The sequence below is a fragment of the Amborella trichopoda genome, chromosome 6, assembly GCF_054954075.1.
Source record: "Amborella trichopoda isolate Santa Cruz 75 chromosome 6, AtrichopodaSantaCruz75HAP2 v2.0, whole genome shotgun sequence".
NCBI lineage: Eukaryota > Viridiplantae > Streptophyta > Magnoliopsida > Amborellales > Amborellaceae > Amborella > Amborella trichopoda.
The window spans coordinates 45,917,091-45,932,134 of record NC_142341.1 but is presented as its reverse complement, the minus strand read 5'-3'; the positions used below and the strand labels follow the sequence as shown (position 1 = coordinate 45,932,134).

General features: G+C 36.4%; 1 protein-coding gene across 3 annotated transcripts; it reads left to right on the top strand.

Moving 5' to 3' along the window:
- Positions 1-1,431: 1,431 nt before the first annotated feature.
- Positions 1,432-13,097, top strand: LOC18442063 (Protein kinase superfamily protein). Of its 3 annotated transcripts, XM_020671956.2 has the most exons (8): positions 1,432-2,003; positions 2,104-2,149; positions 2,565-2,675; positions 2,948-3,080; positions 3,236-3,431; positions 11,527-11,651; positions 11,753-11,911; positions 12,502-13,097. In XM_020671956.2, exons 4-8 carry the CDS (start codon positions 3,045-3,047, stop codon positions 12,814-12,816), a joined length of 831 nt encoding a protein of 276 aa, XP_020527615.1. In that variant the 5' UTR covers positions 1,432-2,003; positions 2,104-2,149; positions 2,565-2,675; positions 2,948-3,044; the 3' UTR covers positions 12,817-13,097. The 3 variants fall into 3 exon arrangements, with proteins under 3 accessions (XP_020527615.1, XP_006852349.1, XP_020527614.1); XM_020671955.2 differs by having other exon boundaries at positions 1,767-2,149; XM_006852287.4 differs by having other exon boundaries at positions 1,432-2,675.
- Positions 13,098-15,044: the final 1,947 nt, after the last annotated feature.

The following is a 15,044-nucleotide window of genomic DNA, read 5'->3' as shown; positions in this document are numbered from 1 at the left end:
CCATGACATAGCATTTATTTTGAAGTACGTATGGTGTGGGAGCGTGCGTTGAGTGGAAGGCTTCCACTCACTTTCTCACTGTCCCTTCTCCCCCCTAAACTCAAACCCCATTATGAGTTTAGTGGTACACCATGATGAATTCCCTCGGTAGTCTTGAAAGGTAGCGTGGTACACCATAATGAATTCCCTCGGTAGTCTTGAGAAGTTTTTTATCAAATTGTTGTAAAAAATTCACTGAAGCCAATGTATAATATGATTCATTTGACTATAAAAATCTGTGGTTATGAGTGTCATCATCTTCCGTGCAGCGGATCGACGTTGTGTCTGGAACAAAGAGTGGGCCCTGCCAAAACACGTGACGATCCTAGTGGTAGGGCCTTTTGTCTCCATCACCATCCATCCATTGATTAGATGGTGATATAAACTTATGGCCTACAAGTTTTCTATGGTCACATTCAAATTGGTGTACATCCACAATGGAGTCATTTTCAGCCTCAGTGCTCTTTGAAATATGGCTCTTAGAGGACTAAAATATTTTGTCATAAGCATGTGGGGGATATAATGATAATTTTCACAATTGAAGGAGCATTGTGGTCATAGTTAGAAGTCTTATTGAAATATGGCTCTTAGAGGACTAAAATATTTTGTCATAAGCATGTGGGGGATATAATGATAATTTTCACAATTGAAGGAGCATTGTGGTCATAGTTAGAAGTTTTATGTGGACATCTCTAGAATCAAAAAACAATGGGCATTTTGTGCACCTGCCCTTCATTATTTATAAGAATTAAATATACCACAAAGTTGAAAGCTTCTCCAAAAAAATTTTATTTGTGTGGGTTGTCCCCACGTTCAAGGTCAGTCTCCATGTGCTCTTGAATTTTTTGGTTTCCACATTCTTAATATAAAAATGCACATCATATATATTGCCTCTCTCTCTTAAATTCTTTTGGCTCCCACACTCTTAGTATAAAAAGGCCACCAAAGATTCTCAAATTTTTGTGGCTCCCATAATAGTTATATCTTGGGTCTCTCTCTTAAATAACATAATCATTTAGTTTTAACTCATTGTTTATTAATTCATTCTTTTTAGTCACTCTTTTATATCTCTAAAATCAATTTTCAACTCCAACAATAAAACCAAATTTGTTGAAATAGACTCCTAGATAACTTGTTGCAATATATATTATTTTTTTAACTTTAAATCATACATTATTTTTAGAACTTTAAATCTTAATTTGTTTTTTAAACATAATGTTCAAGTCATAATAATGAAAGGGTTTTTGGGTCGAATGCAATTTTCAATGAGTTATGAGGTGAGGCACTTTCCTTTATTATTTTTATTTGGTCATCGACTACCTCACTTTTATTATTTATCATTTCTTACTATGTTTATTTTTGTGCAAGTATTTATGTCCTTATTTCGTGATTGACACGAGAGACCCGCCCTGTGTTTACACTGGGATTGACTTTGATGAACAGTCATCACCACTCCCCTCTTTTTTCTTTCATTGTGATTTTTTTCCTGTGATTTTTTTCCTGTGATTTTTCTCGTTCATACTGTTTACCAGTTAACTTAGGGTGAAGGATCTTGCTAGAAAGAGATGGGTTGCTGATCATGGGCATAAAAGATTTGAAGGCTCCTGTCTGTTTACTTTTTTTTTGGCACTGCATGGTGCAAGAGTGAGGAAGGTCATCACCTGTAGTACACATTTTGGACATAGTGGTGTGGCTTCTTTTTTCTTCTTTTGTTGACTCTCTCTCTTGATTGTGGGTGCCTTTGAATCTGATCTCCTTTTCTCCCCACTACTCACCTTTTCCCTATCTGCATCTTCTCTCTATTCCCAATGCTAATTTTCTACATTTTCTCTCTCTGTTCCCAATGCCATGGTGGTGGGTAATGTTCATGAGTCTCTGTCATGTTTCTGAAACATACCCTCATGGTCTGCTCTCCCCATTGTTTGCCAAAACTTAGCACTCTTGTCAGACTGCATCTCACTGTGGTATTCCTGCTGCTTGAACTTGGAACTTAAACTTTTTCTTTGATTATTATATTGCTTCACTTTGTTTTGTATTGATACTTTTTTGGGTCCTTTGATCCAGGGGTGGAGAGCCACTGAAACCTTGTCTTTTGGGACTTAGAAAAAAGGTTGGATTTTGGATGACTTTTTTGGGGTTTTATGAGAGAAGAAATCGCATCATTCTTTGGCTCTATCAAATGGGTTTCTGTAGTTTTATTAGGGTTTAATTTCTGAGATGATTCCTTTGATGTTGGAAAAGTACCCATATCAGCTTTGGTGCTCATGTGCGTATGCCTATTATTAGTGGCTTCCATGGAGGACTGTTCTTCTGAGAAGCTGCCAATTTTACTATAAATGCGTAATTTTTTGTGTGTTCATCTAGATCCCCTAGCCTTTTTGTGTGTCAAAATTGTAGTTGGGTGTCTCTGATCTTATTTTAGCTTGTAGTTTTTTTTCTTTCGTTTTTTTTTTTCCTTTTTTGGGAGGTGGGTTAGCCATGGATTCTCATGGCTGCTTCTCTATGGATCACTCACCTTCTTATAGAGCCTCTGATGACGAGTTCCAATTGGAGTCTAGATGGCTCCTTGATCCCAAACTACTCTTTGTCGGCCCACGAATTGGAGAGGGTGCTCATGCCAAAGTATATGAGGGAAAGTAAGTCCCAGTTTCCCCTTTGACTTCTTCTATTTACAGAATTTACTGGGGTTTATGGGAGCCAAATGCATATTTATTATAGGTTTTGCCTTCTATCTTATTCAAATTGTCTGTTGAACAGGACATGCCCATGGTTATGATTAGATGTTGGGCAATTGCATCTCTGGGGCAATTTTGGCAGCTTACATCGCTTATATAGTTTTTTTATGTTTAATCGCGACAGATGTTTTCTTTTTAGTGTTATAATTTCTTTTGTGTTATAAAACTTTCAGATACCGGAATCAGAATGTTGCGATTAAAATCGTTCAGAAAGGAGACACCCCTGAGGAAATTGCGAAGCGAGAGGGGCGTTTCAATCGAGAGGTTGCTATGCTCTCTAGAGTTCAACACAAGAACTTAGTAAAGGTCTGTGTTCAAACAACTAGAATTGACAATAGAAAGATTGAAAATAAATCTGCATATTCTTTCTTTGATGTCGAATTTAAACTATTATTGTTTATCTATCTAATCGTCTCAGACCATTCAGTAGTTCTTATGATGGCTAGTATTTGGTTACTCAGTTCATTGGGGCTTGTAAGGAACCTGTTATGGTGGTGGTCACTGAGCTTTTATTGGGTGGATCACTACGAAAATACATGCTGAATTTGCGTCCAAAACCCTTGGACATGCGTTTTGCGATTGGATTTGCCTTGGACATTGCTGAAGCAATGGATTGCTTGCACTCCCATGGGATCATTCACCGTGACCTTAAACCAGGTAAGCCTGAAATACACAAACCATGAAACATTAGGAACTAATTTGATCATATCATTTTTCCTGTTATCCTTTTTTGGGCATGGTTAAGAGAGGCCAATTTTATTGGTTTTCATCAAATTTCATGTCTCCTTTATGTGGCGGGAATTTATCAAAACTCACCTACAGTGTCAACAATTTATCATTTTACCCATTAGCAAAACACACATGAAATATGAACTATTCTAACTTCATCTCTTGGGTGCTTTTTAATAAGTTTCCATTTATTTATTCTTGCCGACTGTTTTTCTCCCTTTTTGGTAGGTTTGAGTTGTGATTCTTGACTTGCTTTACCAGGCTATTGATCTAGGTAACTTATTTCTTTGATTTAATTCACTATCTTGGTTGAAAATTTTAGCACATGGGTTATTACAACGTAAGGAATTTAGCACCCCACACTCTAATAGACATCCTAGAGACCCCATTCCAGGCCAAAAATCTACCTCCTGTTTAGAAGATCACCTCCATGAAACTTTTGTTTTTTAAAGTTAATATCTGCGAGAAATTAACAATTACCTTATCTTGTAAGTTTGTCAATCTCAACAAAAAGACTTGCCCATTTGACGAAATGGAGGAACTCCCTTTCAACAGTCGTGGGTCAGAAAAAGAAGCGACAGTTGTGGGTCAGAAAAAGAAGCATTAAAACATTGAAACAATTGAGAAGAGCTTTAATTTCAACTATTGTAGGATCCGCAATTCTAAAAGAATGCTTCCACCTGCCACTTGGAGAGAAATCCCAACTTTCTTGACATTGACCTTCCTTTGAGGTTGTGTTCCTAGTGCTTAGAACGATTTTGCAAAAAAACCACCTATCTGTCTCGATCTGTACTCATGCGTTAACCCCTTTCAACAAAACAAATTCCCCTTCTAAGAGTTTTGTCGGAATCACCCGCTTTGCCAACTCATCATTTCTCATGTTCCTTCTAAGCCTTCAGTCCCCTTCAACTCATCTGTTGTCTGCTTGAAGTGATTCACAATGCAATTCATCCTATATACTTCCAGGCTGGAATGAACCCAAATAAGTAGCTTGCATTGCATATCCGAAATCAAGTCATCATCATTCATCGTCGTCCGAGCCTTGTCCCAACTATTTGGGGTCGGCTACATGGATCATGTTCTGTTTTTAGGACTCCTGAAGGGTGCGGCAAAATTTTACTCTGGCTGCCTACCTAATACAACCTTCCTTTATCTGTTCTTGGGACCGGCATGACCGGCTTGGGACCAGCCATGGAGGAGTTATATTAGAAATCAAGTATTGCTACAAAATCGAAACTAGTTTGCACCCCCATGCTATCCAACAGAGTTTTTTGAATTCCCAACCCACTCCATAATTGATCTTTAAATCATCTCAAAGCTTACTAAACCCCCTGTTCGATCTCATTATCCACTTCTCTGTATCGTACATGTGTTTCTCCAATGAATGTACTCTATGAATGCTCACCTAGTCTTCCATGGCGGATCCACACAATGCTTGGTTAATTGAAATTAACCTCTTCCGTTCAAAGAAAGACCAACAGCAGCTCTCCAAATTCTAACTATTGACTAGAGAGCCATTTGGAACAAAGATGTGTTGGGATAGTGGACTCAGAAATGTGGTGTATACAATTATTTTTAAGAAATGGTGGAGCTTAGCCACAGAAAGGAAGATAGTGGACTTCTCATGGGGCCTAAAATATTTCTACCTCTAGATACTATCAGGACTCACATGACTTAATCATGCAATTTGGATAGCGTAAGTGGGTGTTTGTCACACCTATCCTCCCAACTCCTTCCCTACCCCCTATTAATCCTTTGGAAACCAGCTCATTACATTCAAGGATAAATATGAAGTTCTCTAATTCATGCCAAATGCATTGCAAAAACAAAACCAGGATGCTGATGTAAACTTGAAATAAGAAGACCACTTCTTGTTGCATGTCTGATTCCTTAGGAATTATGTGAAAGCTACCTATTAGCCCCCTAGAGTATTGATTTATCTGCTCTGCAGAAACTTGAAATATTTAAGATGTCATATATCAAGTTTACATGACTCACAAGCAGCGTTTTTATTGGATTTGGAATTTTGATGAAGGTGAATTATTTGGGTTTGGGGGTCTGGATTCTTAGTCGAGTTTAGATTATTTGCTGTCCTTATGTTTCCTGTCTAGATAATGTTGTGCATAATTTTATCATCCTTGTGTATGTTGCAAGATTTGAGATTCCAAATTCAGTTTTGGGTTTTCCAAAACGGTAAATGAAACTGACTCTGGGTAGTTTTTTTTGGAATCACGACGCAAATTATGGGTTGAAACATACAATAATTTTGCTACAAACAACTCAAGTTTCGAAGGGTTAAATTTCAGAGGGAACTGTTCAAAGTTCTGACTGAATTTTGACCAGAACTTATCCATTTGTTTTTCAATTTTGAGAAAGTCATGTGTCAAATTTTTGATGAATTTTACTAATAAAGAGATAAAAATATTGTTAAGTAATAGAGAAAGAAAACATTTGATAGATTTTTGTCAAAATTTACTGAATTTTGGTTCGGGATCTGGTGAAGCTCGGATGAATATTGGTTATTGAGGAGGGTTTAACATCTCTAAGTGTTGTTTTGGGTCTTAGATCTCCACGTGTTTTGGCTGACAGAAAAACAAATTTTGGAGTAAAATATAGCAAAATTGTGAAGGTCAACGAAGTTATTTTCTGTATATGGTTTTTGTGAGCTATAAGCAGTAAAAAACAAGTTACAAACTAGTTGTTGCTTCTTTTATATTCTATCGTTTTTCGTTGTAGTGTTCCATAGATATCCTCTATTGGTCTGAAATCTATGTAATACAAATGGAGCTGTTCCTGAGCCTACCAGGGTCCTAAGACCCTATTCCAAGAAGAAGACCCATTGAATATAGAATAGGAGCAAGGGCTTCTATGGAATTTACAACTCTTGGGATTGAAATTGAATTCAAGGTTACATCTGGATTGAAATTGAATTCAAGCTTACTCTAGAATTTCGGCAACTGGCATTGGTTCCGAAATAAGTCATGTTATGTATCAATCTAGTGTAGCTCAATGAGAGGAGCAAGAATCAGGCTCCACTAGATGGATTAGGCTGGATTTTAACAACCCTATTCCAAAATCCTATGAAATTTGGAATCTTTAATATGGAAATTGAATTCAAGTTTGCATCTGGATTGACGTTGAAGGATATGTCCAGAATTCCATCACTGTCGCTGGTTCTGGAATAAAGCATATTATATATTGATCTGTGGTAGCTCGAAGAGAGGAGCACGATCATTGGCTTCACTAGATGGAATGGCATGGATTTTAACCAAATTCCACTAGCTAGTGGGGAGTCCCAATTTTTTAGTTTCTGGACTGTTCTGGAATTTCTGAATTTATTTCCAATTAGGGGTGGATTTGGAAGATTCGGAATTAGGATTTTGATTAGGATGATATGAGATTTTTAGGGAAGTATTAGGGGTAGAACTCATTCTTTTATGCTGTAAAGAGTCTTGTTTTACTTCGGTTTCTGAGAGATTTGATTATTGTTTTAAGTTTTGTTTCTAAACCGATCAAGGGACCATTGACGACTGGCAAGGAAGTGCATCTTTTATTTGCTTTTGTGATTCTCTTGCGGATGTCTTCCATTGTGCATGTTTTGAACTTGCTCTACACTAGTAAACCAACAAAATATTTTAGTAAAGGAAAAACAATTGACCATAAATTAAACTCTTTGAAGTTTTCAAAGTGGTTCTTTGGATCAATGTAATTTAACTTTGACATCAAGCTTCACCTTTGGAATTTCAGCACTGGAAATTTGATGCATATGTTGAAGATGTGAGAGAGTAATTTTTCCCTAATGATGAGGATCCAATAAGATATATTTATCATTGAGAAAAATACTTGGTTCCTTTGGCCCAATCTTTTGATACCAGGCTTGCAGGAGAGGTCAAGATTTCAAAGCTTTCTCATTCCAAACAGAGCTGGCCTGCCAATAAAGAACTATATTTACCTCCATTGTTATTAATAGGTTTAGGCCTGGCCGTCTACGATGGAGTTGAGCTTATACAAGGGCCTAGATTGTTTCAAATTAGGCTGATGCTTCTCCTTGGTATAAGATGAAAACAAGCTATGGTTCCTAAAACTTGGCATATGCTTCCTCAAAGCTATCCATCAAGGCATGGCTAGAGATAATTGGCAGTCTCATAACAACTCCATCATTCTCAGGAACGACAATGGGTATGAACTGTAGTTCCATATGAATGTTTGTCGTGTGAACTAGGGCTTCATCTCCACCATCTCTGAGAACAGATGGAGGATACCCCCTGTTTGTGGTGTACCATATATTAATTTGAATCTAGATTTTATAGATTACCAAAATGATTGATATTCTTGTATTGGTGTTCTACCTTCCTTTCTTTGTAGGTCAAGAAGGATTCTTGTGTTTCTAGGTCCAAAATGATAGGAGATGTAAGTCCACAAGCAATGTAGCAATTAAGATAGTTTGGGTACTACTTGATGGTTGAAATTTTAATGCTCCTTGCCTTAGACCTACTTTCTAGGTATGCAACGGCATATTAATATTGCTTTAATCTTGTACTTCATGCCAAAATCGTTTAGTAGCAAATTCAATGGAGAGTGGCTCATCTTCAAGAAGGATTCTTGTGTTTCTAGGTCCAAAATGATAGGAGATGTAAGTCCACAAACAATGTAGCAATTAGGATAGTTTGGGTACTACTTGATGGTTGAAATTAGTGCTCCTTGCCTCAGACCTACTTTCTAGGTATGCAATGGCATGTTAATATTGCTTTAATTTTGTACTTCATGCGAAAATAGTTTAGTAGCAAATTCAATGGAGAGTGGCTCATCTTCAAAGATCATTTATAGTGTTTTTTTTTTCCCTCTTGTTACTACCCAATAGATAGTTCCACGAAGTTTGTGAACCCTAACCATGGTATCCACATATCTGACGAGTTGATGGCGCTTAACTTTCAGATTTTTGCAAGTTGCAAGATTTTATTCATGACTTCTGCACAGTAACAGCCCAAGTCTCAAATTTGCAGCAGCTGGTATCCATAGCTTACATGTGTGGTCACATGAGTACGAATTAAATCTCAGTTTGCATTTTGGGTTCATAATTTTTTTAAAAAGGACCTTTCCCCTCTCTTTTTAATATAAAATGTGGTGGGCAACATTGTCAATTTCGTCCCTAGCCACTGAATGTGCAGATGCACAGACTGACAATTGATAATACAATAGGGGATAGTCATTTTGCATGCATGATGTCACAGGTGCAGCTTATGGAGAATCACTGCTGTCAAATCATGACGTGGTCTTTAACCATGTAGATATTAGAAATGAAATTTCACATGCTGCAAACAGCACTCTATAAAAACTTTCTAGGGTCTTAGGATGTAAATGTCAATCTCTACTGTTGTTTATCTAAGTGTTGGTTATCTTGTATTGATATTGATTTACAATATACTACCATTTGTTTCATGTAGAATTTCATCCTTCCATTGCATTCTTGGTTGGTATATTGGATGCATGCAAAAGGAAGCGTGAGTTCACTGCTCAGACCTGGCCTTTGGTTCAACTTAATGCAACTGTGGAATTCTTGGATGCTAACTGGACTTTCTTAAGAGTCCGGCCTAATATTTTGGTGACCAAATAATCTTGCAGATAACAGAGATATTTTGAACTTTCTTATCTTCAAGGCTTGAATGTTGTGAGTTGTCCCACATTCAATGGAACTTTTTAGATGGATGAACTTTCTCATGTACTATTTCTTTTGCTTTTCCTGATTGTATGATTGATCTAGGAATATGTGTGTATATGCCTACACTCCCACTTCCCCACTTAGGCAATCATACGCTAAAAACGTGCTCATCCACATGTACACTTTACAGATACTATTATGAGAAAGTTGAGTTTGTGACACATGCACACTTACATGTGTACATTTGGTATTTTCAGTCATACACCATATCCTTATTAGTACTGTGACTCGGTGAATTCCATCTAGATGAAAATACTTGTGCTATTAGTGCGTTGTGAACATTTTTCTCATGCATTGACTCCCATGACATCTGAATATAGGGGTACATATGGAAATTGCTGTGTTTTCAACCCATTGGATTTGTAGGGTGTCAGGTTCCTTGGTCACATTGCATTTCAGGTTTAAAAGTAAAAAAATGGCTGCATTTTCATTCAGCCAAATTCAACTGCATTTTGGATAATTTGAAACACAAATGCTAAAAGAATCTGTGTTTTGGCCTAATTCATTTTGAATATTGGTTGACTTTCAACAAAATCATGTAATCTATTGACACTTGGATGTTTGGTATTAAGCCTATCTCAGTTTAGATAGTCCAATGGTGGAAACGATTTTGTATCCTTGTATTATATCAATGGTAATCTTTTACCTAAGACATATACAATGACCAAAATGATTTCTCTTTCGATGCACCACAAGAACAATGTCTTTCTGCTAAGCCACAATAACCACCAAGGCACTAACTACTTACTATGAAGCATGATCCTGATGTGGTCATCTTCTGTAGACATACAAGAGCCACATTACCTACAAATGATAATTGTACCCATGTAATTGTTGGGCTAACCCAGTCGAGCCCTCTCGCATGAATGCGGATGCATGTAGCGGAACCCAGATTTATGGGACACAAGATGTACCAAAACCGATGTGCGTGTGTATGAGTGAAAATCGCGTAATAAAACAAATAAAATAAAAGCTTACTGGCACCTAGATTTACGTAGTTCACCATTTTAGGCTATACGTCTACGGGAGGAAGAGATAAGATCCACTATTAAAATAATGGTTACAATGTTCTTCCAAGAAACAAGCTTCTTTGACTCTCTGATTTCTTCTAGAGGGTTTTCTCTCTCTAGGTTTTTCCTCTCTGAGGTTCTCTCTCAAAAGCTTCTTTTCTTTTTTGGAGGCTTTCTCTCTTTCTAAAAGAAAAGGTTCTCTTTCTATCTAACAAGCTTCTCTCTCTCTCTCTTCTTCTCTGCAAATAGGATCACTAGATTTCTTCTTTCTACAATGGAGAGGTTCCAACTAAAAAGAAGAGGCTTTGGTTAAACCCACCAAGAGAACAACCACCCCCCACTTGAGGCCCTTTTATAATTTGTTCTCTCTCTAAGGTAGATAAATGGTGGAATATTTGACCACTTTATTTAATCTTATCTCAATTGGGGTCCACATGAGGATATCTCTTTTGAAGAAGCCTACAACCTCTCAGGTGTAGTTATCTTTTGTTAACTATCTCATATGACTTGAACAACAAGTGAACACATGTTTATAACTAAGGGTCCTCTACAAGGAAAAAATTCCATTTAGGTAACTCCCACATGGGACGGACTCTCCCAATAATAATGACATGAAAAAGATAAAAAGCAGAGTTCATGTTAGTACAAGTATGCTTAAATTTGATGTTTATACAATTTACCTGTTACGAAGAGTGCAAAAAGATGAATATTATGTTGGTTTATTAATGCTATTAGGAATGACAAGAATAGTGGCTTTTCATCATACCTGAGCATGTGGAGTTGAAGCCAGTTTCAGTACAGTTCTTGGTCATTGATTCGTTTGTTTACCTTTTATTTTTGCTGGAACTTGGGAAGTCAGAGCACGAACTGGGTTCCCTCCTTTTCATATGCATGCGACTTTCTATTTTTTAGGACATTTTACCTGTTATATAAATGCATTTTTTTTAATTCCAATTCCATCAATATCATATATTTTTTAGCTTCATTTGATACCTACCCTTGTTTTTTTCCAAAATAGTTTTCAATGGTATGGATTTGTTTCTCTTTCAATGGTATGGGTGCATTCCCTTTTCTTTTATTGAATCTTAATCAGTATATGATGTATTTATTGCTTATCTTGTTAGAATGCATGCAAAACTATAGACGGCTTACTCCTTCATTTGGGTGGATGATATGAGCAGTCCTCTGTTTTAAATGCTCCAAATATCCCCTTTTTCTAACACCCACATCTCGTATTTCTGTTACTTTTTTCTTGTGATGTTCTTTTGTTTTACTTTTTTCTGTTTTGTACCAGAGAACTTACTACTGACTGCCGACCAGAAAACAGTGAAACTGGTAGATTTTGGTCTAGCAAGGGAAGAGACATTGACAGAAATGATGACAGCTGAAACTGGAACTTATCGATGGATGGCCCCTGAGGTCTTTGCTCCTTGCTTCTCTTCACTTCAATTTTTTTTCAAAAAATAAAAAAGAAAACTAATAAAACTGACTAATGGATCATTCCATTATCTTTCTTGCAGCTCTATAGTACTGTAACATTAAGACATGGAGAGAAAAAGCATTACAATCACAAAGTAGATGCTTACAGCTTTGCAATCGTGTTATGGGAATTGTTACACAATCGGATGCCTTTTGAGGGCATGTCAAACCTTCAGGCAGCTTATGCAGCAGCTTTTAAGGTGATTCTAGTCAATCTTTGACCCCAAAAAATGTCCACAACATAAGTTATCATGCATTTATCAGATGGCCTGGGATTGACTGGTTAGCAACTGACATTTAGTAGCCATACGTCTCAAGTTCAATTACTACCACTAAATTACCAAAAAAAAAGAAGAAGAAAAAGAAAAGAGAAAGGTTAATGTCAAAAAAATTGGAAAAATCTATGTAAAAGAAATAAAATATGGAAAGATATAATGAAAAACAGAAGAACAGACATGAGGACAGAAGTACAAACAAAACAGTGAAGATTTTCTTACAATGGTCGAGGGTTATGATTTTATTCTTCCAAGTCATCACATGACCAGGAATGAAGTGCGTGTGTATGCCCACGTGTGCTTGTGTGTGTGTGCCCACGTGTGCTCGCACGTACTGATGCTGTGAATAAGAATACACTCTGAAATTCCAACATTTTCTCCCCAAGACATCCATAAATGATAAGATGTTGTGAATGTGATTTCTATCGAGTGTCTCACTTAGATTGCTTACACGCATCATATATTTGCCATTTAAGCTTGTTTGTAAATTATTAGCTGCCCTCTGTCTTGTTCAGAATGTGAGGCCTAGTGCTGACGATCTCCCTGAAGAATTGGCACGCATATTGACTTCGTGTTGGCAAGAGGACCCTAACTCCAGACCCAATTTCAGCCAAATAGGGCAGATGCTCAGGAATTATCTCTACACTATTTCTCCACCAGTGACATCGGTCCCTTCTCATGTTTTTACTTCTGAAAACAGAGTCTTGCCACCTGAATCTCCCGGCACGAGCTCCTTGATGGCCACTCGTGATGATATGGGAGAGACCCCAAAAGGCAACCTCACGAATAAACCAAAAGGTCTCTTCTCTTGCTTCAACCAATGCTACTGACCTTTTTATCTTTATTTTTATTTTTTTTGTAAGAGAAGGCACCCTGGTCATTTAGGCAAATCACCCAATGTATGTTTAACCATGGAGTTGTCCTCCCTATGTCCTGATAATGTGCAGTGACCGGCGCCTTAATGGGCACATTTAGTTTAACTTATACAAGGAATGTACCTTTAACCATGAAGTTTTTTGTTACATCTTCATAAATATCAGATATTGGACACTGACCCATTTGCAATTTCTCCCATGCTCATAATAAAATTAGTTTGAGGCATTAGTATGTATATTAATTTTGTCATTTTCAGATGGGTGGGTAAGCCTGTATTTGGAAAGATTTTGTGTAGAATATTGATTTGGAAGATGGCTAGTCTCCGAGTTTAGTGGAGCTAGTCTGTAAGGTCCAGTTTTTAAATGTTCATATTCAAAGAAAAAGATGGCAGATGTCAAGGCTGGTGACTGGAGGCTGTTTATTAGTGGAACAGAGCAAACATGAAACCAACATAATGGCAGCTATGAAATATATGCTGTGAAATGGAAAATGCATGTGAGCTGGGACTTTAATGGCCTCAAAGTATGAGGTCTATTGCCGTCCAATTTTTGGATGGCAGAAGGACGATAGTGAATGACTCTAGTAAGAACCTTACAAAGGATCATTCTGATATTTAAAAAGGATTGTATACTATGAAACTATCTATTTTTAGTATAAGGCAGTTACGAACATTTCTAGTTATTTGGATGTAAACTTCAATTAGATTGGCAGTGTGTCATAACATTAACATTCAAAAAATTTTATTTTGGACTCTGTGCAAACAATGATACCATTAACATTCAAGAAATTTTATTTTGGACTCTGTGCAAACAATGATGCGCATTCAACCACCTGATTTCAAATCCATTGGTAATGATGATTTTAACTTCTTATTGTCAAAAATAAATGGACTCTTTGTATACATTTTGTACTTAAAATACTAGAATATGTAGCTTTTTGAGGAAAGTGTTTATTAGGATATTCAAAGCACCAAAGTCTGTATCTTCACAAGGCAAATCATACAATGCAGCATTTGTATAAGAAATATGGTGATCCATGGGGAAATTCAGTAATATCCCTCTAATTTTTTGAAATTATAAAAATACTTTTTTTTTTTTTTTTTTTTGTAGTTTATGCGCGTATTCGTTTTATCTCCCTTCTTTGTTCTACATCTAAAATTCCCCTTAGATCCGCCATTGACACCCACTAGAACGGCGCAAAGGAAGCGCTGAAATGGTGCTTGTACCATAGTGCAACCGCTACGCACTTTTTAGGATCGTAGTGGTGTCAACGGCTATAGACTTAATTATTTGCTACGGATCTAACAGATCCTTAGTGGGGGATTTAAGATAGGAAAAAGTTTATATAGGGTTGCAACCTTAAAATGTAGAGTCAAAGATGCACTTTAAAAATCTATCGAAAATGTTGTTTTAATGTTGAAAAAACCCTTTAATTGATCATCTCAATATTGAGATGTATGAATGTAAAAAAAAAAACGTTTTTGCAACATATTATATAGACCGTCAATTTTCATATACTTATAAAGAGTAATGATCTTATAGGACTTTTTTCCACCCATGTGTGTAGGACTTCAAATGATCATCATTAAAGTTGATACGGATCTCTAGAAAAGTTATCACATGGATATGGGATTTGATATTTCTATAGATCCGTGTCAAATTTAATTGTGATCCCTTGGGGTTCTACACACATGGGTGGGGGAGAGTCTTATGCGATCATTTATAAATCTATTTGATTTTATTCATTTTTGGAATTTAAAATTTTCTAATTAGGTATGAAAATATATTTTAAGATAATACTAATAATATTTTACAACAAAATTACTTGTTATGATAAAATTTTAAGATGCTCCTTAATTGGATTGTGTAAGGTTGCAACCTTATAGAAAGTGCACCCTTTAAGATATAAAACAAAAGGAAAAGTTTATATAAGGTTGCAACCTTAAAACGTAGAAATACAGATGCACCTCAAAAATCTATCGGAAAGGTTGTTTTAATGTTGAAAAACCCTCTATTTGATCATCTCGACATCGAGATGTATGAATATATATATATAAAAAATTGAGTATCAGAAATAGTGTATCTTGCAACACATTATCTAGGCCATCCATTTTCATGATTTTCATATGTTTATAGATCTCCTTGATTTTAACTATTTTTGGAGTTTATAAGTTTCTAATTAG

Bases quoted from the DNA above. Each gene is read 5' to 3' on its own strand.
- LOC18442063 (XM_006852287.4), top strand. From the start codon at position 2,518: ATGGATTCTCATGGCTGCTTCTCTATGGATCACTCACCTTCTTATAGA. The intron at 2,676-2,947 runs GTAAGTCCCAGT...TAAAACTTTCAG, and splicing joins GCCAAAGTATATGAGGGAAA to ATACCGGAATCAGAATGTTG. The intron at 11,912-12,501 runs GTGATTCTAGTC...TGTCTTGTTCAG, and splicing joins CTTATGCAGCAGCTTTTAAG to AATGTGAGGCCTAGTGCTGA.